This window comes from Salarias fasciatus, chromosome 2, assembly GCF_902148845.1.
Source record: "Salarias fasciatus chromosome 2, fSalaFa1.1, whole genome shotgun sequence".
Classification (NCBI taxonomy): domain Eukaryota; kingdom Metazoa; phylum Chordata; class Actinopteri; order Blenniiformes; family Blenniidae; genus Salarias; species Salarias fasciatus.
This window is the reverse complement of record NC_043746.1, coordinates 22312789-22340591: the sequence shown is the minus strand read 5'-3', so window position 1 is coordinate 22340591 and position 27803 is coordinate 22312789. Positions and strand designations below refer to the sequence as shown.

Genomic DNA, 27803 nt, shown 5'->3' with positions numbered 1-27803 from the left:
TGCAGTTCCACCAGGAGGCAGTGTGAGTGACAGTCTTGCGGAAATTCTGCATCGGATCGTACCGGATACCACCGGACCCAATGTGAGCCCGGCGTTAAAGGCCGCCACTCGAGGCAGAATGACAGATTATCGACAGCAGTGGAGGGCAGGCAGGAAACAGCAGATGTTGGGGAGGAAAAGGGACTCCAGCTGTATTGCTATTTTTTATTTTTTTTTTGGTGGTGGTGGTGGTGGTGGTGGTGGGGGAGGGTGGTGGAAACAAATAAAGATTGCTGAACCCACAGACAGTCAGGGAGCTATCACATCCATACCTTTAATCGATATAAAGGGTCATTAAAACCAGTAACATAAAACCAGGAATCTTCCAACTCATTCATATTTAAAAAAAAAACAAACATTGGATGGTGTGTCTTGTGATTTCAGCTTCAAGTTTCAGTCCCTGAACGAGATTTCCTATGGTTCAGAAATAAACTATAAGCACAAAATCTAATATGACGTTTCGAAGGAAAAGGCTTCTCATATGACAGTTCTCATGTGGCCAACAACTGACTGCTTTGATTGAAATGCATTCCACATGATGCACAAGAGTACAGCTTCTAACCTGTGTGAATTCTCATATGGTGCAATAAATTAACATTTGAACTGAAACTTTTTCCACATGTTCCACAAGAATGCGGCTTGACATTTGAGTGAGTTCTCAAGTGTTGGTAAAAACTACCGCGTTGAATGAAACGTTTCCCACATGTGTCACAAGAATACCGCCTCTCACCTGTGTGAGTTCTCACATGATCCAACAAAACACCCTTTTGACAGTAACGTTTCCCACATGTTTCACAAGAATATGGCTTCTCACCAGAGTGAGTTCTCAAGTGGCGCAACAAGTGACTGTGTTGAAAGAAACGTTTCCCGCATGTTTCACAAGAGTGCGGCTTGTCACCTGAGTGAGTTCTCAAGTGTTGGTAAAAACTACCACGCTGGAAGAAACGTTTCCCACATGTGTCACAAGAATACGGCTTCTCACCTGTGTGAGTTCTCACATGATCCAAAAAATTATTCTTTAGACAGTAACCTTTGCCACATGTTTCACAAGAATATGGCTTCTCGCCTGTGTGAGATTTTAAGTGATCCGACAAAGAATGCTTATGACTGAAACTTTTCCCACATGTTCCACAAGAATATGGTTTCTCACCTGTGTGAGTTCTTAAGTGGCGTACCAAACTACAATTTAGAATGAAACTTTTTCCACATGTTGCACAAGAATACAGTTTCTCGCCTGTGTGAGTTCTCAAGTGGTAGTGAAAACTACTGCATTGACTGTAACATTTCCCACATATTTCACAAGAATACGGCTTCTCACCAGTGTGAGTTCTCATATGGGTCAATAAATTACTCTTTCGACAGAAACGTTTCCCACATGTTTCACAGGGATATGGCTTCCGAGCTGTGCGAGTTCTGATGTGACCCAACACCTTACTCTGTCCGTTGGAACTTTGACCTGGTTCTTGTTGTTCCTCTTTGATCTGTGGAAGTTCTGGTTCCTCCTGGTCCTCTTTAAACTGTAGAAGTCCTGGTTCTTCTTGTTCCTCTTTGATCTGTGGAGGTTCTGGTTCTTCCCGCTCGAAACAGTAGTTTGATTCCTGTTTAAAGAGCTGATCCTCTCTGCGGTCATGATCCTTTTGGATCTCTGGAGGGACATAAAAGTTCAAGATAAAAGTTAGTGACATTAATTCCACAGCTCCATCTTTGAAATAAAGAAACACTGGAATTCAAGTGTTGATATTGATCATTTTCATTCAAATTTCAAAAATAGCATTGAATTATTATGTACTGCTTGACAACTGCTAGATTAATGATGACTTTTTTAGCATCAAGTTTTTCTCTTGGAAATATTCACTTATTTTCTCTCATATTAGCACAACATTCTGTGAACTGTTTACCATGACACCTGATATGGGATGATGAGGCTCAGTTCCTCCACAAGGCTATATGGTACATTTAATCATTAGGGTCATTCCATCTCAAGTCAACAAATGGCTCCAGCAGCACCATTTCTGATTTGCATTATATTCAGTTTCAGTGTGCCATTAGGTCCCAAAATAAGATAGCAAACAGGTTTTTGGTCATATGTGTGCACGTTTTGCTTTTACACCCAATTATTAGGGGGTGGGTTTCAGCCTAAATCTGATTCAGGTACATAATTCAGAGGTCCATAATTCTTGAAACGTGCAAGCTAAAAGCATGAAATTCACAGGAACATTTCATTTTTCACTGCTCGTTGCAAAACAATCATGTTTTTAGCCCTAGTCTGAGTGTGAAAAATTTTACGGGGGGGGGGGGGTGGGGGTGGAATTCCTCAAAAAACCCCAAAAATCTTATTTTTGCCCATGTTTGAAAGGCCTCTGTATGCCATTTTAATCTAAAAAAAATATTAAAACAGCATTTCTTTCTTCAGTATGGGTCTTTACTGACATGCTAAAACCACTGTTGAAGTACTCAGCTGTTTAGTTTGTCTGCAGGTAATAAGTGTGGTTTAATAACATCTGCTGATGTACCTGAGGTGCAATATGACACATCGATGCTTCAAAATAATATGTTATATGGCAAAAATGCTGCTCGAGGGCACTTTCAGGCCCCTCTTTGACATAGATTTTCTATATGAAGGAGACTGAACACCAATTCAATATTTTGACATTTTTATCACTGGAATATGAAGATTCACTGCAAAATGTTTCAGAGTGGTGCTATTACTCACACATTGGGGGAAAATGTGGTTGAGTTTCACAAAATTCTAGACTCGTCCCTAATCAAAGTAGGTCCTGCAGAAAAACTAATCAGCTGAGTATTCCAACAGTGGTTCTAAAATGTCAGTCAAGACCCATACTCAATGACTAAATACTATGAGTCATAATTTATTGATTTAAATGGCATACACAGAGCTATAAAGACATGGATGAAATTAAGATTCTCAGTTTTTTTCAACAAATCAACCCTCAAAAAAATTTTTCACACTCAGGCTAGTGCTAAAAGTCTGACTGTTTTGTAATCAGCAGTGAAAAATGACATGATCCCGTGAATTTCATGCTTTTAACTGTTATATTTCAAGAATGATGGCAATGTGAAGTACCTACCAGAATGACGGCCATCAATTGTAGGCCTAAACCTGCCCCCATATCATGGCGTGTAAAAGCAAAATGCATACACATATTACAGAAAAACTTTTTCCCACCTTCCTTTGGGACCTAATGGCACACACAGACTGAATGGTCTGAAATCAAAGGTGGTGCTGCTGGAACTTCTTTGGATATTGGTTGATTTGACATGGAATGACCCATGGAATGATCTCTCTAATGTGATCCACAATGAGGATTTTATGTTGATTTAAATGCAGACTATCTTTGCATTTCAAGTTATGGGGGTGGTCTCTCTCTCTCTCTCTCTCTCTCTCTCTCTCTCTCTCTCTCACTCACACACTCACACACACACAAAGTGTATTTGTATGTATATATTGACATGAATACGCATGTGTGGAGGATGGAGGCCCTCCACGAGTCAGATTCATGTGTTCATTCAGACTTTCCCATACCTATTCTGTGTAACTTGATTTGAGGTTTCAGGGTGATTTCCAGCAGTCTGTCCTGACGGGCAATATCCTTCTTGTACTGGACAACAGTTTGCTCAAACATGGTGAAGATTTCCACAGCAGCAGCAGTTAGTCTCTGGGTGGTCAAGTCTCTCACAGAGTCCAGGGAATCGTCACTTTCACCATCAGTAACAGTCACCTCAATGATATCCTCCTGTTTAATGTGTGGAGCTTCATGTTCCTCCTGCTCCTGAATGGAGCTCGTGTTGTGCTTACCCATATGTTTCTGAGGACCCTCTGGAGGGAAACAAGAAATTCACTGATGTGATCAATGTGAATAGTTTACAGTGATAGATGGATGAGACAGGACAGGATTCATTTATAGTATATACAGTAACAAGAGGAAATTAGACTATGAATGGTGCTCCCCTTCCATGTTTGGATGAAATAACATGTCTGCTTAAAAAAAAAAAAAATCGGACTGTCCCCTTATTTGGATGTTTTGGGTGGAATTATCCAGAATAATCTCGAAGGTTAAAATTTCTGTCTCCACATTAGATCCCTTGGTGGGGGAGGTATCAAGGACAGTTCCTCTTTAAAAATAATCTTTAAAGAAAGCCATGACAAGATGCTGGCTCCAAAAACATGGCTGGTCTGTGGACACCTTTGTAGATATTGGAAACCAGTTACATCATATGGAGCATATCACTTATAATCCGAGGCTACAAAAGGATAAAGGAAACACTAACCCTCTTCTTTGCCCAGCAATCTCCAAAACGTGATCAAGTGTGACAGAGAGTACTGTGGGATCTCTGATGGAAGTCATGACTGTCCGACCTTGTTCTCTGCATCAAGACTGTTTTACTCTTCATTTTGAAAACTGGAAAAACAAACTGCACACACACTGGATAAAGTGTGTTTCTAACAGGATCAGAGTCGTGAGGCCACGGACTGAGAGACTAACTTTCTTGCTGGATTCATACTCAGAAAATCAGTCTATAAAAATGAAAGAACACCAATAAAGCTCTCAGAGAACCTTACAGATATCCACACGTGTATAAAGTCACAAAGCCAGTTCAGCTCCGCGTGGAAACAAAGAGGAGTGATTACAAAAAAAAAAAAACTCCGAATAAAGTTCCATGGTGTGCCCACGCTGATTTATAGCGTGTACCTGTTCTGTGGAACTTCTTTGGAGGTTTAAAGATGATTTCCAGCAGCCTGTTCTGTCGGTCAAGCTCCTCTTTATACGGGTAGATGGTTTGTTCAAACACGGTGAAGATTTCTCCAGCATCAGCAGTTAGTCGCTCGTTAATAAACTCTCTCAAAGTCTGAAGTGAAGTCATCGTCTCTGTTCGGAGACGAAACATTTCCTCTGAGAGACACCAGTGTCTGCTGTCGGCTCGGGGTCCTGCGCCTACAGATGACGTCTTAGTCTTCTTCTTCTTCTCTTTCGTTTATTCGCGGCTGGCCACCATCTTGGGGCATTACCGCCACCAACTGGGCTGGAGTGTTATTTAAGACTGGTCAGATGGAAGCTTTAGCTGCATTAAATAAGGTTTCCATGCACATACACCGGTGCATTTTTTTTACATTTTTATTTTTATTTTACATACATCACTGGTAGCAGTTTCACTCTTTGACGCTCTGAAGTAGCTCCTAACAGTTCCTGCTCCTCTTTCCCATTTTAACATTGCCATTAATGAGCCAATCTATCTGTCTGATCAGCAGCAGGAGAAGGGGAGCTGCACATTGAGCCTGAATGAGCCGAGAGAGAGAGGAGCGCTATTTGTAATCACCTCACCAGGATAATAAAACACGGGAACGAGATTTTAACCAAATAAAAGAACAATTTTTATTAACCAACACAAGAATGCTACAGCAATGTCAACATTTCAATAAAAAATTATTCTTATTGTGATTAGTGTTTTTCATGAGTAGTTATATGACAGCAAATAAATACATTTAAAAGAAGTACCTGAAAATGCACAGCAAATAACACGATAAACAAAACTTTAAAAACACACATGCGCATCAAGACAACACGGTATCTGGTTCAGTCACATGCTTTAAACAACTAAAGTCATTAGTGCAAATATACTGTTGTTGGGTGTCACCTTTTAGATATTTTTTTAGTTCCATTAACACAATCAGGATTTATTTCAGTTCACTAAATATTTGAAAATTGTTTAATCACTGCTAAAATGACATCTTTGACCACCAATTGCACTTTGAAAAGCAACATGAAATTATACTGGAACTACCAAAATCTTAACTTTACTTCTCTAAAACAGCTCCCTGGATATTCTGGGGGGTTCTGTTGAAAAGCCTTAGGCAGAGACCTCTGTCTGTGTCGGGCTGGTGGATTGGGGCTCTCCGTTCTTCTCCCTCCATTTACGCTGCTTTTAAATGTCTGTGCAGATTGGTGGTGTTACCACAGCAGCAAATTACCTTCCTGCAAACATTACATGATGCAGTGTCTTTGTCTGAATCTGTGAAATAAGTCCACACAGCGCTTCTTTTTCCGTCGAACATCGCTTTTCCTCACTCGCTATCTCTCTCTCTCTGCTCCGACACGGCAGTGAAGAGGAGAGGGAGAAGGGGAGCAAAGGGAGAAGGGCAGCGGTGCAGAGCGCCTTAACAAGCGCCTGAGCACTGAAGAGCTAAGGTCCGACAACAAAAAAATCGATCTCAACTGAGTTGAGTCACTATTTCCGGTCCAAATGTACAGAAAGTTATGTTATTTCTGGGCTGGACTGATGCCTCAGGGGCTTGAGAGATGCTGTAGAGGTCTGCAGGACAGGGGCTTGAGAAGTGCGGTGGCGGGGCGTGAGAGGTGTGGTCTGCAGCCAGACCCTTCTCGACCCTGGGGTTAGACCATCTGGGCCTGGTGATTTCCCATTGGGCATTTGAGAAACAGCTATATCCAGCTCTGCTAATGAAATTTCGGCTTCTGTTAGAGTTTTGAAGCTCGCATCAGTTTGCGGGGTCCATTGTTTCACCAAAAGTGGTCAGCCTCATGATTTAAGAATTTAGAACTGTAAAGGCATTTATAGAAAGAAAAGATATGATCTTCAACTATATTCTGGTCTTCACTCAGACTATCTTTTATAAATAGTTTATTTTTTGCTTCATTGGTGTCTGATGGTTTTGGGGAATCTCTCTCCTCCATGATAGGTTATATACGTCTGTGTTTGACTCTGGTGTCTTCTTCAGGACTTTGCATCAGATATTTAATAACAAAAATCACAAAAAGTTTCTCTAGATTGAACAAATAGGATGATTTTTTTTCGCCATCTTCAATCCATCTTGCCTTAGATGGAATAAAGGCTCCTTTTGCCTCGTCTGTGTGGATGTCGTCTAATTCTGACTATAGCCGAAGGAGATCAAGGTTATCAACATCACCAAGATGAGTATTGAGACACAGGGGCCCTCATTTATCAAACGATCTTTCAAACGGGTGTATATACGAGCGGTGAGCTCATCGTACAACAGGGCTCGCGTGGCATTACAGAAACTTCCGTACCTCGCCGATTTCAGCGTTTGAATGATCGGGTGTTGATAAATGCGGTGGCTGAATTTGATCGTCATTAACAATGTTACGCCCTGAAATATTCATACTTCCGAAGCCGCGCCCACTGAGGTCAAACACGGAAAAGGAGCAATTTTGGCAAAAAAAAAAGAAACTTTTGGGAGTTGGAAATGGATCCTCTCAGGTCTGAGGTGGAGGTAAATCAGGAGGAGTTCTTTGGAAGAATAAAAACTGAAATTAAAGGGGAAAACGCTGTCTGGAGGAAGCTCGCAGCAGCGGTGAGCAGCGTCACCTGGACGAACGGACACCGGCTGAGGTCTGAAAAGATTATAGATCCCTTAATTTAATTTAACCCTGATATTACAAAAAATGAGGCTGGCTCATGTTGTCCAGCTCAGAGTTTTATTCTTTTGTTTAATTATGTCTCAGAGCCAGACAGCAGCAGCACCGCACTGCGGTCTCCTCCCCACAGCGGGGACGGTCCCACCGAGACACACACACCCGGCACCGGACCGGGTACCGAGCATTACCTCGGACCGAACGGGACACAGGACTGAGCGGACCCGGGACTCAGGCCACCAAGGGCGGCACGTACCACCTGCTGCCGGTGCTGCTTAAATGAAAGACAATTTATAGAAGTCTCAATAAAATGTTTGACTAAACGTCCTCTGTCTGTATTTAATCTCCCTTTAGTTCATATATTATTTTCTAGGTTACTGGTATCACATCACTGATTAAATAAATCATTTGCTAAACTTTAGAGTTTATTTACATTTCGGTAGCGGTTCTTCAGGTCCTGTCTCCTCCGTCCAGACCCAGTGGAGGCTCTGCTGGTTCCCGCATCCTCTTGTGGCGCAAGCGCATCAAAAGTAACTCTATCGGCCAGTGCAACATTGTGTAAAACTGCCTAAATAAAGTCACATATTTTCGGGGATGAACATGAACAGCAGAGCGTCTGAAGCTGCTCCGCAGCAGCACGTGTGCATCTTTTCGCATTGTTAAAACAGCGCTCCTCTCCGTGGCAGGATGGACCAGCGGACTTATTGAAGTTAAAAATCCTTTAATCCCACAAGGAAGAATTTTATTAGATATTCCGTAAGGACATCATTTTATTTTTTATTTATTTATTTTTAATCTGTACTGAATGTGTGCTGCTTGTGCTTTATGGTGTGTTTCAGATGTGCTTTATAATTATTTTCACGCTCCGCCAGGTTTTTTTGCACTGCACAGCAAGTCCGCACTGACTGAAACTTGCGTACACGATGTCAGACCTATTGTGAGATTTCATCTTTTCGAACATCACGATCAAATTGATAACTACCGTATTTTACGCACTATAAGGCGCACGTAAAAGCCTGTAATTTTCTCAAAATCCAGCAGAGCGCCTTATAATTCGATGTGCCTTTTTTGTGGGAATTACGGTAATCACCCTGATCAAGCTGCTAAGCTAGTTAGTTTCAGTGTTGCCAGATTGGGCGGGTTCCAGCCCAATTGGGCTATTTTAAAAGTCATTGGGCTGGGAAAAAGAGCCTTGGGCGGGCATGTAAAAATTGGGCTGGTTTTAACTCCTTGGGCTGGAAAAATTAGACTTGGGCAGGAGCCCAAGTTCCGCAATAGCAGAATTTTTCACGGAAATCACGCCTGTCCGCTCTTCCGCGGCCGGTGCAGAAACGCGACACGCCCCCCTCCACTGTGTACCGCGCTGAGACGACTGCAAGGCGGCAGATATGAAAAACCAGTAGTCTGCAGCAACCATTGTCATCCTCCACAGACAGTTACTGTGACGTTCAATGAATAAGCCGTTCGTTTGAACGGCTCTTTTAAGTGGACGACGAGAGCTGGTTCACAGCTGTCTGAGAGCCGTTCCTTTCTGCAAATAGTCCACGCTTCCTTCACGTGTCTCCTGAGTGTCTCCTGAGTCCAGCTGTCACCGCTGCCTTCATGTGAACGACTGAGTTTCAGTTTTCCGCAGCTCGCTCCAGTCACCTGAACTAGCGGAGGAGAAGTGTCCAGAACCCGGAGCGGAGCCGGTGTTTTGGAAGAACTAGTTTCCCTATTAATTGGCGAGTTCAACGTTCAAAGTAATAAAAAAGAAGAAATGGAACTTCAGCCCGATTCTTCATGAAGGTAAGATAATTTCATTAGGATGTGCGTGTGTGTCCGCGTGTGTGTGCGCGTGCATGTGAGAGCCGTGCACATGAGAGAGAGCAGGTGCTGGTTTTGAAATGCATTGTTTTTGTATTGTGGCAACAGAGAGGTGTTACTTGCATTGTCTTATACAGTTGTTTATCCTTGTTATGGTCACTATATAAAGGTTTGTATGCTTAGGAAGTGTTTTCTGTTGTGTGTGTAATGTTTTGGCGCTATCTCATGGGTTTGGCCGAATTGGGCTGGTTTTTATAAAAATGGGCGGGTTTTCAGTCGTGCTTGGGCTGGAAACTACCATGAGGATCTGGCAACACTGGCTAGTTTACATAGAACGGAGCACAGCAGGCGGCTGCACAGCCAGCCTACGTGGGGAGCGGATGGACGCTGGGCGGCAGCATGCACGCTGCGACTCCGAGAACGGCCAGCAGCTCACCCGCCGGGACGCCGGGAGCGGCTGGCCGGCTGCGGCTGAGCTGTCGGTGGGGCACTTCACTCAGGAGACCGCAGCTGGCTGAACCCCGGTGACCAACCAGTCGTGGCCGCGCTCTGAGCTGCACATCCGCGAAGAGGAGCGATCCTCAGTCAAACTCGCTCTGATATGTCACTTTACTCACATATTTCAACCGAGAATGTAACCACCTAGACTGCCAATATGTATTTCTCTCATACTATTCTATACATCCTATGCGCCTTAAAATGTGGTCCGCCCCATGTATAATTTTTTTTTTAATAAAAAACCATTCATTGACTGTGCGCCTATTAATCCAGTGAGCCTTATAGTGCCGAAAATACGGTAACCCGTCTTTCATATGGACATACGACGGGCGTACTCCCATATACCGTTGTACTACCGTTTGATAAATGAGGGCTAGGGTGTTTATTTAAGAGACAATGTCAGTTTGTTGTTTTCGTCTCAGATTAGCCAGTTTTTTTGCCTGCATAAATACTAATTCTCTTCACTTTAAATTTAAGCCATTCCCATTTACCTGTGTGAGATAAGTGCTTTAGTTGCCCAATTTCAGAGATCAAAGAAACAATTTTCTTGCAGAAAGACTAATTTTTTTCATAAGTTGATATTAAATTTCCAATGCAAAAATCTGTGTTTAGGAGAATTAGCTTTGGGTGAAATAGTCAGGGAAATAGCACAGTGGTCAGTAAGAGGAGAGGGACTAATATTGCACTCTGAAGATAATTCAGTCAAGTTATTTTATATTAACCAGAAGTCTAATCTAGAGCATTGAGATCGACTCATATTATTCAACCACGTATATTGGTTTTTTTTTTTTTGTTTTTTTTTTTTATCAGAATTCATTTTATGCCAAATATCCACAAGATTTAGTGATTTGGAAAAGTCAGATGTTAAAGGATCAAAAGAATGATTACTGAATTGGGAAGGATAACGGTCTAGCCACTCATCTGAAACCACATTGAAGTCACCTGCAACTATTACTCTATCAGTTGAGTATTGGATCATCCAGTTATTGATCATGTTACCTAAGTTGGAAAACAATTTTCTATTTTCGGTCCGATTATTAAAATCATGCACATTTCAAAGTATGACAATTATTAAATTCAAGAGTAACCATAAAGCCAGTGTCCTTCAACATCATGTTTATAATCTAAAACCTTACCATCCAGTGTTTAAATAAAATGGCTACACCTGCTGAATGAGAAGAACCATGGGAGAGGAATATGTCACCACAGCCCCACTGGGATTTCCAAAAACTTACATTTTCTAAAGAATGAGTTTCCTGCAGAAAAAAATAATTACCCCTTGCTTGCACCTTACAAAAAAGAGAAATAGTCTTGCGCTTGGTGCCGTTTCTTAAACCTCTAACATTTAACGATAATAAAGAAAGTGCCATATAGTGATGGAATGCATTTACAAAGTTAACGCAGGAATAAAAGAGTTGTAATCTTCAGGAAATCTATACTTATATTTTACACATTAGCAACCAGCATTTAGTCTAATGTAAACTTAAAATTACTTGGCATTAAGTGCCTTACATTCATGACCTTAAGCCTTACAGCCAGAGGACACAGACATTTTAACACAATGATCTGTCAGGAATCAGATACCTCACTGCTGGGATGCAAAGAAAAATAGGGACAAGAGTTTTTCAGCCAGTTATTCGATACCCGTCAATCACAGCATGTCCATCCCGCAGATATGCTTTAAGACCTCTTTTCCTCGTCTCTTCCACATTTGGCCACAGGCGTGTATGAGCTTCGCAGCCCTCCCCTATGGGTCCCCCTTACAAAAGTCCTCTCTGAAGCGGATCTTCATCTCGTTGCAAACTTGGGCATTCTTGGACATTTTCCAGACCTGGTCTCGGACGGTTCTCATGGAAAATTGAAGAATGATCTGTCTGGGCCTGCCAGTTTTCTGGCCCAGCCTGTGCACTGTGTCGACAAAGTCACGTAACTTTTCAGCTGGAATTGGGACAACCTTGGACAGGATCTTGATGACTTCTTCCCGGGTGTTCTTGTCTTCTCGTTCGGGGAGGCCGTTCAGCAGCAGGGACCATCTTCACTTGTATCTCTCAAGCTCCAGGCACGCATCTTTCAGAGCTACGTTTTCTTTTTGAAGTGAGTGCATCTGCATTTTCATCTTCTCAACATCGTCCTTAATCCCTTTCAGAGCAGACGTGTTTGCATCGTCGACCAACTCTTCAATTTTAATAACTGCATCGGTATTTTCTTTCAGTTGCCATTCAACAGCTTGGAAATGTTCGTTCTGGGTATCAAATTTCTGAGTGAGAGCTTGGATGGCAGCATAAAGGACACTGGTGGAAAACGCATTTTCTGAACCCACTGTTTTGGTAAACTTACTCGGCTTTGGGTTTTTCAGTGGGGTGTGAACCAGGTTCTTACGTGCAGTAGACGTCTGCTCCTTAACTGACTTTTCCACGTGTTGTTGTTCCTTACGTCTTCCTCATCACAAGCTTGCTGAAGAGCGGCTAACAAGTAGTCATGATCCTTGTTAACTCCGGCCATGTTTGGAACTTCGTATGTAGAGAAAGGGCTTTTAAAATAATCAAAATAGGTTCATGAATAAAGGCAACTGTTCAAATTAATTTTAAACTGAGCGTTAATAATGAAAAAGAAGGTTTAAACAGTTAGACTGCAGAGCCTGCGATAAGTTCGGCTGCTCACTCAGCCATCTTGGAACTTGACCTGACAATATGTTTGTGTCAACGTGATGAATGAGATCTGAGTCAGCAGAATCTGCAGTGTGCTGCTGCTGCCAGTAGGTGTCGCTGTACAACTGTGGTAAAATCAATGAAAAGCCGCGATTTTAATCATACGCATATAAATTAATGTGGTATGACGCTACTCACCTCAGCAGACGCTGAAGTGACTTCAGCCTGCAGTTGATCATCTGACGAAAAGGCGGAGAGGTCGCACTCGGAGATCCATCACCGGACATTTCTGTCTGAAAACCCCTGGACCGGGCCAAACTGACTGCACAGGTGTGCATAGGTTTTACCTGCAGTCATGCCGTTGGCATTCATTTCCACTATTAAGTGGGCATAATCGTCCAAAGACATTTTCAGAGAAAATGCATGTTTTTTTTTTATTGTTCAGTGTTGATAATGGAGAAGCAGAAGCAAAGAGGGTGAAGTAGCAGAAGAAGAGAAAGCTTGACTTCTGGTTTTCCAGCAATGCAAACTTATGCATACGCATAACAAGAAATTAGAAGGCTTGTTTTTCGTTTTTCAATTTCCAAACGAGAATTGGAACGTCTCCCGTACTTTTTTTCCCTCAAAGTTTTCCTCAACCCCGTGTGACCCAATCTTAGCCGTGAATAAACCATCTCTTCCTTCCTGCCTTTTCCTTTTGAGTCTTCCACTCTTACCGAGCGTTGGATACTGTATAAATGTCTCCCTTTCCTGGCCTTGTCCCAAATGGTTTGCCATGCTCGTTGTACCGCTGCTGTTATCATTGATTTTGCTTCATTTTACCCATTGGGATTCTAATAACATTATCATCAGTTAATTTTAGTGTCTTTTTGCTGTTTCATCTGCCATTTCATTACCTGCTATTCCTATGTGTGCAGGAACCCAACAAAAAGAAATGAGCAAACCAGTTCTTTGCAACCTGAGGAGCGCAGTGTGAATCTCCAGTAATAAGTCGTCCCTACAAGTCTCCTTGGCAATAAGACTTTCCATAGCTGCTGCTGAATCTGAACAGATAACCACTCTGTCAGGCCGGACCTCCTCAATCCATTGCAGCGCAAGAATGATGGTGGTTATCTCTGCTGTGAATACTTATAAGTTATTAGATAATCTCTTGCTAATTATAATACTAAACTCAGGGATATACACAACTGCCCCAACACGTCCTGTAGCTAAATTTTTTGAACCATCCGTATATATATTTAGAAAACTATAATAATTCTTCTTTACATATTCTTCTACTAAAGATGCACCATTAACCCCACTCCAGTATTTCCTTCTTTTAGTTAGATTGACGTTTACGTTTGGACGAGGCAGAATCCAAGGGGGGACTGCGCCCCAGACCTGTGCTGGACCAACCTCCAGTTCACTGAGCCGATACTTGCTGACTACAGCATCTATAGTCCATCCAAAACCTTTTTTGAGTTTGTGAGTACTCCCAGCAGTTATTCAACACACCGTTTGCTGGCTGATCTGCTCCTGAACCTTTTAGCTTCACCCAAAAAACTAGAGATAATTTGTTCCTTCTTAAAGGAATACTCCGAAGATTTTGGACCCACGCCCTATCCCTATCATTGACAAAGTGAGATAAGCTCATAAATACCTTTTTTGTCTCTGTGCGTCCAGTGGCTGGATCCCAGCTGTTAGCATCGTAGTTAGCTTAGCTCAATTGCTGGAGATGAATAGGAGACAGAGCCGGACTGACAAAAGTGGACAAAATACTCCTTACAGTGGTCCAGGGGACGGCGTATTAGCTCGTGAAGTAAATCCCAATGGTTATAAAACATTTTAAAAGACGTGTTATCTTTTCAATCCGTTAAAACAGTGTTTTGATACACACAGACCAGCGCATGTGCAGTGCTCCACGGAAGGATATACCCTAGGACAGCAGTAGAAGCCATAGACTCAGCCGCTGTGCACCGGTATATCCTTCCGCGGAGCACTATGCTTGTGCAGATCTGTGTGTATCAAATCGCTACACTGCAACAAAGGATAACCTGCATACAAGATATCAACACTAAATTAAAGAAAATTACCCCTAAATCTAGTGAAATTATCTGTCCATGCAGCAAGTGAATTTTACTTAAAACGAGATCTTGATATAAGAATATTAAATCAAGAAATAAGCCTCTATCTTAAATATATCTTAAATCAAGTGAGATGAGACATTTTGAATGAAAACAAGACTTTTGAACTTGGTAAGATTTTGAATTTTTGCAGTTTTTGCAGTGTATTTAAACGGGTTAAAAAGAAAACACGTCTTTTAAAATGTTTTATAACCATTCGGATTTACTTCACGTGCTAATACGTCATCCCCTGGACCACTGTAAGGAGTATTTTGTCCACTTTTGTCAGTCTGGCTCTGTCTCCTATTCACCTCCAGCAATTGAGCTAAGCTAACTACGATACCAACAGCTGGGATGACCACATCTCTGCCGTACGTCTGCTGATAGAGAAGACCCGTGAATTCCGTAAAGATTGCCATCTGTATATCAGATTCATTGATCTGATGGCCGCCTTTGACACCATCTGCCACTCCTCACTGTGGAACATCCTCCAATCCTCGGAGCACCACCCAAGATCATCGCTCTGTTCAAGCTGCTCTACAGCAACATAGAGTGCTGATTCCGTATTAACGGTACTGACTCCAACTGGTTTACCATCTCCAGTGGCGTTCGCCAGGGCTGTGTGGCTGCTCCTCATCTTTTTAACTGCATCATCGACCATCTGATGTCCAAGGTCTGTGAGCGTGTCCCTGGAGTGTCCTTCGGCAACTACCACCTGACCGACCTACAATATGCTGACGATACCATCCAGCACAGCACAACCCACAGTCAGCTGAGAGACGCTCTGGGCATTTACAGTGAGGAGGCAGCACAGCTTGGCCTCCAAGTGAGCTGGACTAAAACCAAGTTCATGCATGTCGGTGATGGACCAAATCCACCTCCCATGCAAATTGGGAGCGACATCGTAGAGCCTGTCAAGAACTTCATTTGAATCCTGAACAATCCCTGTCGAATCTCAGACAGTAGGGAGGACATTTTATATGAGTGACTGTACTGAAGGCTAACTATAGATGAGTTAGAATCTGTGCATGTCACCACTTTTAAAGGTCTGACCTCTTCCATTCATTGAAGGGCAAAGAGGATTGCCAGCATTTCCCCCACATAAACTGACAACTCTTCATTTACTCTTCCCAACTTTAACTCCAAACTCTGGTACTGTAAAAGCCACTCTAATTTTCCTGTTTTGACTTTTTGAAGCATCTGTAAAACTTTAACATAACCACAATATTCATTGATATACATTTGAGTCGTCTGCTTATTTAAAATGAACTCCTTATTTTTGTGTTTCTTGTGAAGTAAAGTTTGGTCTACTACTGTCTGGAAGAATCCAAGGAGAAAAGGGTGGCATGGCCACAGTTGGACTTATTTCCAGCATATCCAACTGATATTCTTTTGCATTTTAATTTTTAGTCCACCCAAAACTTCTCCCTGGTTTTTTCCCCTTTCTCCCAGCATGGTGTCAATGTTTTTAATGCTGGATGCTCCAACCTTTGAAACAATATGTTAGTGACATCTGTATCCTTCTCAAGGCTAGCAGCATCTGGTTCAATTCTGGTTCAATGGCTACCTGTAGAGCGGAGGTTACAGAAGAATCTCGTCATTTTCCTTCAGAATATACAGATAAAAATGAAACCTAGGCCTCTTTTTGAGAGAATCATGTACATTCATCAACGCCATAACCATTTCACCAGGTGTCATGCAGAGGATTACATTTCTCTCCCTAAGGCTCGGACAGGTGCTATGCAGAGTACAGTGAGGTACAGGGCAGCTAATCGGTGGAATAATTTACCTGCAGCAGTAAGGAAAGAGAACAACATAAAAAGGTTTAAATCTGTGATCGCGGAAATTTTTAAATCTTGATTTAATTGTTGGTGCATTTTTAATGTTGGTTATGTTTTAATTGTATTAGGGTCTTGTCTCACTCTATATCATTTGTGAATATACATTCTTTTCACCCTTTTCTATATTATAACGGGTTTCTGCACTGCTTCTTATGATTATTTTATCTTGTGTATTCTGTTCACTATTTCTCTGTTTTAATCTTGTGTACTTTGATATGTGATGTTTGCTTTTGTTATGGACCCCAGGAAGACTAGTTGTCACCTAGGTGACAACTAATGGGGATTTAATCTCTAAATAAATAAATAAATTCAACTTGCAGTGCTGCTGTTGGTGAAGATCTAAAAGCTCCCGCACACAACCTCAAGGCCTGACACTGAATAATGTCAAGTTTTTTTTCAGGGTAGTTTCAGCTGCAGATGCATATACTATGCACCCATAATCTAAACAGGATCTAATCAGGCCTGTATAAATTGGCATCAGAGCACGCCTGTCCGTTCCCCATACTTCTCCAACTAAACATCTGAAAATATTACCTTATATTAAATTTTTTCATTTTTCAATAGTTTTCTGAACGTGAATTGCCCATGTTAACCTTTCATCAAACCAAACTCCCAGATACTTAAAAAACCTCACTCTTTCTAAATCCTGACCATACAATTTTATTTTCACCTCACTTCCAATCCGTTTCCTTGTTAAAAACATAACCTTTGTCTTATCGACTGAGAATTTAAACTCCCATCTGTAAGACCATTGCTCCACCTTATTAATGGCTCCTTGCAACTTTTCCACAATAAATGGCACATTCCTTCCCCTTCTCCATATATCCCCATCATCAGCAAAAACTGCAAACCCAAAGTTATAATCCAACTCTTTAAAAACGTCAATAATCATAAGAGAAAACAATAAGGGACTGACTATACTCCCTTGCGACGTCCGATTTTCAACCATATATTTCTCAGGCCATGCATTTCCTATTCTCACTTGTATCTTCCTCTCTTCTAAAAAATTCTTTATCCACTTATACATCCATCCATTTACACCTAATTTGCGTGGATGTATGAGTAACCCCTGCACACACAGCATATCATATGCTTTTTCAATGTCGAAGGTAACTGCAACCACAGTTTGTTTGTTGACTTGTTCTTTCCTTATTTCAAGTTTCAAGGAGACTACGGGGTCGATTGTATTTTTCCCTCTTCTAAAACCGCTCTACTTCAGCTTTTTCCTGGCAGGCCGTAAGCGATATAGGCATAATGCTGCCCCCTAAAGTCAGATGTGCCAGATTAAAGGCCCCAGCTAAAAATAAGCTATATTTAGCCAGGAAAGTTCAAATTTCTAGAGTTTTTTGTTTTGTTACCTCCGCCAAGGAGGTTATGTAATCACGTCGGTTTGTTGGTTGGTTTGTTAGCAAGATTACGGAAAAAGTTATGGACGGATTGCAATGAAACTTTGTAGAAAGGTGTGTCTTGGGCTAACTTAGAATCCATTAAATTTTGGTGATGATCTGGATCGGGGAATTTTTTTAAAGGATTCTTTATCATTGAGCGATAGGGCAGTGTTTCACATAGTTGGGCAGGCCCTCCGACAGGGAGCCTGTGCGGCATGCGCGCGCTGCATGCATAATGTTATGTATGTGCTTCGATGTGCGCCTCACCGGGCCAGTGTTGATTGTTGCTTGAGCGTTGCAGCACGTAGTGGGGTAAGAAACCGGGAGTTGTGGGCGTTCAACGGTGTTAACATTCGGCTAGCGGCGTTAGCATTCGGCTAGCGGCGTTAGCATTCGGCTAGCGGTGCTAATGGCGGCCCGAACCTGTTTGTTGCTATTCCTCGGTGACTTACAACATTGGCAGCGGCGTGGTGCATAGTGTCGATCTATTTTCCAAGTCTTGCGCTTCAAAGATAACGGTTCACGTTCACTTTATGAGCACATCAGGCTTTGTTTACGTTTGAGAAGACTCGTGGATGCGGGGCTCAAACTGCGCATGCCCAGTAGGCGCAAGGCATTCTGGGAAATGTAGTTTTTGATTGATTTCAGCCATCTTTGTTATTTAGATAGATGTTGCAAGCTTTCTTTGCTTGAATAATGATTCCATTCAAGTAACTGTATTGTGATGGTTTATTTTTTATTGTATTTCAGGTTTATGACCTGTGGTCATTTCGGTTGAATAAACAAAAACAAATGACAAACACGAGTCATACTATAGTGTGCATCCGGTTATATATGGTGTGCTTATTGTTGTTGGTAACTGATTTGACCTGTGGCGGAGGTCTGCGCTCTCTGAGTGCCAAATTCAACTTTTTTCTTGCCCTGTTATATCAGAACTTCTCCTTTAAAATGCTGGGGTGATCCTCCAAAGTTGTTTAACCCGTACCTTTAAATCAATACCAGGAAATAAAGGCAACATCCTGAACTCTTGTCTGAGTTTCATCTCTTCATCTTAAACACAAATATCTTTAGATGAACAACAACAAAAAAAAAGAAATTGGCCTTGTTGATCCAAAAAGGTCCTTGTTGACACTTTTTTAGTTTATTTCATTCAGTGTTATAATACAAACAAATCATATCAAACAATACAGAGCAAACTCTTTAGCAGCCTTGTAGCACCACATTATGTAATAATGCCGCATTTTGCAAAAACTTACCGCATTTTGGAATAAAATTCTCAAACGCAATATGTAATAAAGTTTGCTGCATTTTGTAATAAGTTGTTATGTGTCGCACCGGTTGTTACATAATGTGGATGTAAAAAATGGCTTTGGAAAAAATGTAATAATTTGGTGCATTATGTAATAAGCCACAAAAATGTATGTCTTAATTTGAAAAAAAAAAAAAAACATGATAACTTCAGAACAACCTTGATTTTAAACAGTCCAGCATGACTCATTAAAACCAGGAACATTAAAATCTGACATGGGCCACGTTCCACGCCCTGAATGATTTTCTCAACGAGAGATAGTTAATTCCAACTTATTCATATTTAAAAAACACACAATGGACGATATGGTTTGTGATTTGAGCCTCAGGTTTCCGACATTTCCCATATTGCAGAAATAAACTGTGATTAGAAAATCCAATCTTGCGTTTTGCAAGAGAAAGTCTTCTCATATGCGAGTTCTAATGTGATACAACAAAGGACTGCTTTTGATTGAAATGCATTCCACATGCATTCTAAACTGTGTGAATTCTCATATGGTACAACAATTTATAATTTGCACTGAAACTTTTTCCACATGTTTCACAAGAATACAGCTTCTCGCCTGTGTGAGTTTTCAAGTGCATCGACAAAGAACACTTGTGACTGAAACTTTTCCCACATGTTGTACAAGAATATGGTTTCTCACCTGTGTGAGTTCTTAAGTGGCTTACCAAATTGCTATTGAGACTGAAACTTTTTCCACATGTTGCACAAGAAAATGGCTTCTCACCTGTGTGAGTTCTCAAGTGGCTTACCAAATTACTATTTAGAATGAAACTTTTCCCACATGTTTCACAAGAATGTGGCTTCTCACCTGTGTGAGTTTTCAAGTGGAAGTAATAATTACTGCGTTGAATGAAACGTTCCCCACATGTCTGACAAGAATACCGCCTCTCACCTGTGTGAGTTCTCATATGGTCTGACAAATAACTCTTTTGACTGAAACTTTTCCCACATGTTTCACAAGAATATGGCCTCTCACCTGTGTGAATTCTCATATGGTCCGACAAATAATTCTTTCGACAGAAACATTTCCCACATGTTTCACAAGAATATGGCCTCTCACCTGTGTGAATTCTCATATGGACCAACAAATAACTCTTTTGACTGAAACTTTTCCCGCATGTTTCACAAGAATATGGCTTCTCACCTGTGTGAGTTCTCATATGGCCCAACAAATAACTCTTTCGACTGAAACTTTTCCCGCATGTTTCACAAGAATACGGCTTCTCACCTGTGCGAGATCCTATATGGACCAACAACTTATCCTGTTGGTCGTAATTTTGACCTGGTTCTTCTTGTTCCTTTCTGATCTGTGGAGGTTCTAGTTCCTCGTGGTCCTCTTTAAACTGTAGAAGTCCTGGTTCTTCTGGTTCCTCTTTGATCTGTGGAGGTTCTGGTTCCTCGTGGCCCTCTTCAAACTGTAGAAGTCCTGGTTCTTCTGGTTCCTCTTTGATCTGCGGAGGTTCTGGTTCTCCTTGCTCTAGATCGTAGCTTGATTCCTGTTTAAAGACCTGATCTTTTCTCCAGTCATGATCCTGTTGAAGTTCTGGAGAGACAAAGAAGTACAAGAAAAAGGTTGGCGACATTACTTCCACAGTTCCAACTTTAAAAGGTAGGATTTAATATTCTCCAGACATCCACAAGACCCGAGTTGCCTATAAAAGAAAATGTAGAGGCCTGTGATGGGGCCATTCTTGGGATCTATTCTAAAACTAAGTTAAAGTCACCACCAATTGCTAAGTTCGTTGTTGAAATGAATAAATAAATGAATAAGACTAAAAGTATTTTTGAAGAATTCTGGATCGTCCCTGTTTGGTGCACATACTGTATAATTAACAATGTAACCGCTATGAATTGAATTCTCGCATAACAAATCTTTCATTCATGTCAGCCATTGTGGATTTACGTATAAAAAGGTACAAAGATGAATCATTTTTGCAGCTGACCCCTAACTTTGGCAGAGAATTTGGAATGAAACACTTGTCCAATCCACTTAGCTTTAATTTTACAATGTGCATCATGGTTTGTGAGTTTCCTGTAGAAAAGTCACATCAGCGTGCCGTGCATCAATTTTAAATACGATAGGACTTTGCCATGTTTTATTGGTTCATTAATTCCATTTTTGTTCCAGAAGCTGAATTTTGGGATCCTTTTCATGTCCCTCTGATAATTCAAACATTGCAACCATACAAGTACAGAATTATTTTGCGTTATACACTATTGGTTGAGAAGTATTGCTAATATCATCTGCACTCCCACAACCATATCCAATCCCTCCTCCACAACAAACACACCACAGTAGGGCTGCCACGATTGGTTGATTAATCACGATTATGTCGACTATTAAAATCATCAACTAATTTAATAGTCGACGAGTCTTTTTTTTTTTTTTTTTTTTTTAATTGTTTTTGTCTTGAAACTGCCGCTGCACCTTCCACTGCCGCGTCTGCCTTTCTGTATTTGACACACATGCGCAGTCGTGTCAGCCGAGAAGACACCAGACTGGAGCTCAAAAGTGTGGGAGCATGACAAGAAAACATCAGAGAAAAGTGTGCAATGCAGCTATCTGCCAGACAGAACTTGCCTTCCACGACAGCACAACTGCGATGCATGAGCAGCCGAAACAGAAGCACGTCGTGGCTCGTGACAACGATGACTGACTGTCTCGGTAAGCTAATAATATTAGCATAGAGAGCTAACTTGCTGTTTACTCATAGCTGTCAATGTTAACATTAGCGGTCACGATTTGATTCATTAGCTGCCTTTAGCACACATATTTCATGTTTGTAACGTTATAACAGTGATGTGTTTTAATAAGAAGTGACGTCGCGCTAATGTTTTCTAACGTTATGTTTCAGAGCCTCCACCCCATCGGAGCGGATTTTCTCCACAGCAGAACATCTGCTCCATAAAGACAGAAGCCTGTCTCCAACACATGTAGAAATGCTGACTTTCCTGGCTATGAACAAGAGCCTTGTGAAGTTTGGGATTATGTAGAGTCAGAGTGTAATAAAGTTGTATACAGTTGAGCACTGACAAAATGCACTTTTGTTTTGAGTCAGTGAGACGAAAACTTCAATAATTCCGTAGTTACAGGTGCCTACCTCATTGTTGCTCTGCTTGATGCCAAACACAAATTAAGAAAAAAAATTAACATGAAGGATTTATTTTTGTGTTGTTTAGGCAAGTGCCTTTTCCTTATTTTACTCAAGTACTTGCACTTTATGGTACACAGTTAAACAAGTGTTTGTTGCATATTTCAAGAAAGGTTTAATGAACTATCATCTGAATTGTCTTTATTTTTAGTTAGTATATACCTTAAACACTTAAAGTTGAAATCTAATAGTGGCTATATAAGAGCAGCTTCATGGTGGTGCGATAAACTGTTTTACTTTGATTTATATATGATGCGATTAGTCGACTAATCAAAAAAATAATCGTGATTAGTCGACTACCAAAATAATCGTTTGTGGCAGCCCCACACCACAGTTATACAGATATAAAGATAAAACCACCCAAAACCCACAACTAACACCTCAATGATCTAACGGAGTGGAACCAGTCATCTTCCTCCCAACTAGACCACACATTAAAGGTGCTGTAGGCAGGATTTTGCTAGTCAATGCTAATTTTTCTGTGTTTTCTTTGGATTAAATGTTAGAGTATCTATTGATAATCCTTTAGGAGTGTAGCATAATTGCACTACCGCGAGGGCGCAGAGTTTCCATCTGTCACTGTTCTGAACTGAAAAGGAATCTTGACAGCTCCAGGTATCTTTGACCAATCAGAAGAGGCCCTGAGGCTCTAACCGTGATTGGTCGAGGGGCATTCGTCACATGTTCTTGTGGGAGGGGCTTAACTTGCGTAAGGGCGTGATGTCAGAGAAAACAGGACAGGATTGGCTGTGCTGGGTTTCAAATAGCCATCTTAGATGGGTCAAATAGCCATCTTACTTAGGTAAACCTAAGCAAGATGGCGGAGATACTGAATCCTGCCTACAGCACCTTTAACTAACTATCCTCAGCACCGACGAGCCGCCGTCCACCGGTCGATCGCGATCGACTGGTTGGGCACCCCTGTTCTAGATAAATGTATGCTACCAAAACTGGCACAAAAAGAAATGATATGCAGAGCTGACCAGTCTGGAACTGAACAGTTATTTGTGAACTCTTTACTTGCTTAAAATGTTAAAAAGGCCTCTAGAAAAAGGCACATTACCTCTAATTAGAGCTGGGTGGTATGACCTAAAGTTCATATCACGGTATAAATTAAATTTCTTCACAGTAACAGTATATATTGCGGTATGAATGTTGCGGTGTAAAACCTATATGAAGTGTTTCTGAATGGGTTTTGTGGTTGTTTAATTCACCTGCATTTGCACTTCATGCCACTAGCTGTGCTGTTTGCATGTTCAACATTATTTCTACACAGATACCACAGAAGGACGGCCCCTGAAGTGCAGGCTCTCTCTGCATGTTAGAGAAAGATTGTTATTAGCCGGCAAAACATGCGCCAGAAGAAGCTGTAACATGTTCAATGATGCGATGCACCGTTTTTTTCAGTAAAAGAGAAGGCCTGAACGATCGTCTCCGCACATTTTATTTATGTAGTAGCATTTAAACTGTATCAGGTGAGATGACGGTATCAGGGGAGAGCACAAATCCCTACCGTGGCCAAATTTATATGGTTTCTACCATCCTACCGTTCATACCACGCAGCCCTACCTCTAATATTTGTTTATTCTCACCTCTCCTGATTCATCATTGAAACTCTCAGCCACAGACGCAACATTTGATGGCTGGAAAGAAATGGGGTTGCACAGAGTCAGACTCATATCTTCAGGGAAGTTTTGTTTCTTTTTGTGTTTGGGTTTTATTTTTTTTATTAGGGCCTACCTATTTTGTAGTGTTTTTTTTCTTCTTTTACATTGTTTTTCTTTTTTAATGGAACTTTGACATATGAATCGATGTATTTTTAGCTTCATAATAAAGACATTCGAAATCACTACATTAAACCTTCATGTGCTGCTTTAGCTGCTGAACAGCTGGTAGATCAATGATTACTTTTTTTAGGCTCAGCTGTTTGTGATAGATTCACTTACTATCTCATATTAGCACAACATTCTGTTCACTGTTTACCATGATACCTAGTATGGGGTGACGAGGTTCAGTTTCCCAACAATGCACATTAAATTATTAAAAACCATGTGGACGTGAACTGTCAGGATATTTTTCCAGCAAACAGACCATCTCTCCAATATGAACCAGAATAAGGTTTTTAATGTTGATATGCCAACTATCTTAGGATTTTAAGTTCTTGGGGATAGTGTCATGAACACCAACAGGTATGTGAGGAGGCTGCTTGTTGACTTCAGTTCGGCCTTCAACACTTTCACAAACACACACACACTTGTGTAAGTGTATATGTATGCATAACGGTATATATTAATCATATATTTTACGTATAAATGTGCACGTGCGTAGGATGGAGCAGATTCATGTGTTCATTCAGACTTTCCCATACCTGTTCTGTGTAACTCAATTTGAGGTTTCAGGGTGATTTCCAGCAGTCTGTCCTGACGGGCAATATCCTTCTTGTACTGGACAATAGTTTGCTCAAACACGGTGAAGATTTCCACAGCAGCAGCAGTTAGTCTCTGGGTGGTCAAGTCTCTCACAGAGTCCAGGGAATCGTCACTTTCACCATCAGTAACAGTCACCTCAATGATATCCTCCTCCTGTTTAATGTGTGGAGCTTCATGTTCCTCCTGCTCCTGAATGGAGCTCGTCTTGTGCTTACCGATGTGTTGCTGTGGACTCTCTGGAGGGAAACGACAAATTCGCTGATGTGATCAATGTGAATAGTTTACAGTGATAGATGGATGAGACATGACAAGATATGTTTCAACTACAATAACAAGACAAAAGATCCGCAGCAGATTATTATGAAGACATCTAAACTTATTGGTTTTCCCCTTCTTTCTTTGGGTAACGAGTTGCCACGGCCCCAATTCAAGTCGTCACTGACTTTGTCGGTCCCAAGCCAAGTCGGCCCCCGACCCTGCGAAAAGTGACTGCCCCCGACGGGAACACGCATCGACGTGTTTCTGTACTTCTCCACTGCTCGCATACGATGTGGGAACGTTTCATAAAGTATTCTTTATGAATATTTATAAGAGTATCTTTTTACAAATTCCCTCAGTTACAGGGCACAGTCACTTTTCGGCAGCTGAGTGATGTGAGGAGTGAATAAAGAATACTTTATGAAACATCCGCACATCGTATGCGAGCAGTGGAGACATACAGAAACAAGTTGATGCGTTTTCCCGTCGGGGGCAGTCACTTTTCGGCACGGCACCGGGTTGATCGGGGGCTGACTTGGCTTGGGACCAGCGAAGTCAGTGACGACTTGAATTGGGGCTGTGGCAACTACAAACCCTATCTTTGGATGAATGCATATCTGTTAAAGAAAAAAAAAAAAAAAGGGGGGGGGGGGGGCAATCCCCTCATCAGGGTGTTTTGGAAGTGGGTGCCTGGAATAATCTCAAAGAAGCCATGACAAGATGCTGGCTGCAAAAACATGGACGGTCTGTGGACACCGTAATACTTATCGTGAACCAGTTTCACTGATATCACTGAAAGCCTCTTCTTAGCCCAGTAATCTCCAAAACGCTATCAGGTGTGACACACAGCCATATCAGCACTGTGGGAGAATGCATACAGGACGGACAGATGAGGATGGATGCACTTATTTTATCTCCTCAGATGTAAATTGTGACTCTGACCTTGTTCTGTGCATTATGACTGTTTAACCATGTTCATTTTGAAAACAAGAAAAAACACAGCTGAACAATAAAAGTAAGAAACAAACGGACTGAAAAGATCAAGTCTGATTGCACACACCCGGAGTGTTTGACTGAGTCATGAGGCCACGGACTGAGAGACTAACTTCTTGCTGGATTTATACTCGCAAACTCAAACTTACTATGAAACAAAACGACACTAATTAACCTCTTGTAGAACACGACAGATATCCACACACGTATATTTGTGTAGGGAATATGTACTATGTTTCTATGTGTCCACATGTATGCTTGTATGAGATGTCTCTGAGCCAGTTCAGCTCCGCATGCAAACAATCAGGAGTGACAAAAAACCTAGATGCTCCGTATAAACTCTCACCGTTCCCAAGCTGTGATTTACAGACGTGTTGGAGGGTGTACCTGTTCTGTGGAGTTTCACTTGAGGTTTAAAGATGATTTCCAGCAGCCTGTTCTGTCGGTCAAGCTCCTCTTTATACGGGTAGATGGTTTGTTCAAACACGGTGAAGATTTCTCCAGCATCAGCAGTTAGTCGCTCGTTAATAAACTTTCTCAAAGCCTGAACTGAAGTCATTTTTGCTGTTTGGACATGAAACATTTCCTTTCACAGACACCACGACGCTGCCGTTTTCAGCTCGGGGTCCCGCGCCTACAGATGACGTCACAGCCCAGCGCTATTCTTCTTCTTCCTCTTCTTCTCCTTTCCCACAGGCTGTACACATATACAGTGTAATGCTGCCCTCTTCTGTTCAAAGAATTAGTCGCAGTACTTTATATTCTTGGTTGGTGGAAAGAAGGAATCTTACAGTAGGCTTTTCTATGTCTCGTGGATTTATTCTACAGGCAAAGATTGACTCAATTGAAAATACAGTAATTTTAAGCTTTGAACGGCCATTACAAAGCCTCTCTTTCTGCAGAGTACTGATCACAAGATAAAAACACATGTGCAACAGTCTTTAATTCCCCACATTGACATTTCCCATCTGGGTGCTTTCCCATTACATTTAAACAAGCTGCAAGACCACAATGCCCCAGTCTTAATGTGGTTATTCTTACTTGGTTAATTCTAGAAGAAAATGAAACCTGGTATTCTGCACTATGGGTTGACACTTAAAATAATGCCTTCCCCTGGTCTCTGTTTCCCACTCCCTTTGCCACCGTTTCTGCACAGCACTTCTGATAATACTAAAACACTCCATCTTCCCCAAACAGAGGTTGTACTCAATTTCCTTACATACAAGTGTCTGTTTAGCAAGAGAGTCAGCTGCTTCGTTTCCTTCTATCCCTGAATGAGATGGGATCCAGAAAAATATTGCACTGCAGTCCATGGACTCCATTCTATGAAGGCAACTCAAGATTTCAAAAATGACATCTGCCCGAGCCCCAGCTGGACCAGCAGAGATCACCTGTAAGGCAGACACAGAATCTGAATATATATAAGACGCTTCCGAATTGTTCCTTTCAATCTATTCCAAGGCCCACCAAATGGCTAACAGCTCAGCAGTAAACACTGATATATGATCAGAAACACGCACACTTTTGCTAATTTTATTGTTACTTGTATAAACTCCAAAACCTGCCTTTCCAGAAGAGGGATCCTTTGATCCATCTGTGAAAATATGACAAGAATCTTTTTTATTCTCCACAAATTCCATTTATTTGAGCACTTGACTTTTATCTAATCCCACAAAATCCAGCTGAACCTCAGGTTCTGGCAGAAGCCAGAATCACCCCAGCACTCCTCTCTTCTTCACATTTTTCCTGGCAGGCTGTAAGCTACATAGGCGTAAAGCTGCCCTCTAAAGTCAGATGTGCCAGATTAAAAGCCCCAGCTAGATATAAGCTATGTTCAGCCAGGAGAGTTCAAATTTTCAGTTTTGTTTGTTTGTTTGTTTGTTTGTTTTACTTTTTTCTTGTCCTGTTACATCAGAACTTCCTCT

General features: G+C 41.4%; 1 protein-coding gene across 7 annotated transcripts; it reads right to left on the bottom strand.

Annotated features, from left to right (window-relative positions):
* Nucleotides 1-333: 333 nt before the first annotated feature.
* LOC115406426 (oocyte zinc finger protein XlCOF6.1-like) lies at nucleotides 334-26496 on the bottom strand. 7 transcript variants are annotated; one of them, XM_030116497.1, is made up of 4 exons: nucleotides 26266-26496; nucleotides 24567-24863; nucleotides 20191-20589; nucleotides 334-1021 (listed from the first exon to the last, which is right to left on the bottom strand). In XM_030116497.1, exons 1-4 carry the CDS (start codon nucleotides 26459-26461, stop codon nucleotides 597-599), a joined length of 1317 nt encoding a protein of 438 aa, XP_029972357.1. In that variant the 5' UTR covers nucleotides 26462-26496; the 3' UTR covers nucleotides 334-596. The 7 variants fall into 7 exon arrangements, with proteins under 7 accessions (XP_029972357.1, XP_029972321.1, XP_029972349.1 ...); XM_030116480.1 differs by lacking the exon at nucleotides 334-1021 and adding an exon at nucleotides 18834-20022 and having other exon boundaries at nucleotides 20107-20589; XM_030116461.1 differs by lacking the exons at nucleotides 20191-20589; nucleotides 24567-24863; nucleotides 26266-26496 and adding exons at nucleotides 3584-3877; nucleotides 4752-4960 and having other exon boundaries at nucleotides 334-1684.
* Between the last annotated feature and the right edge of the window lie 1307 nt (nucleotides 26497-27803).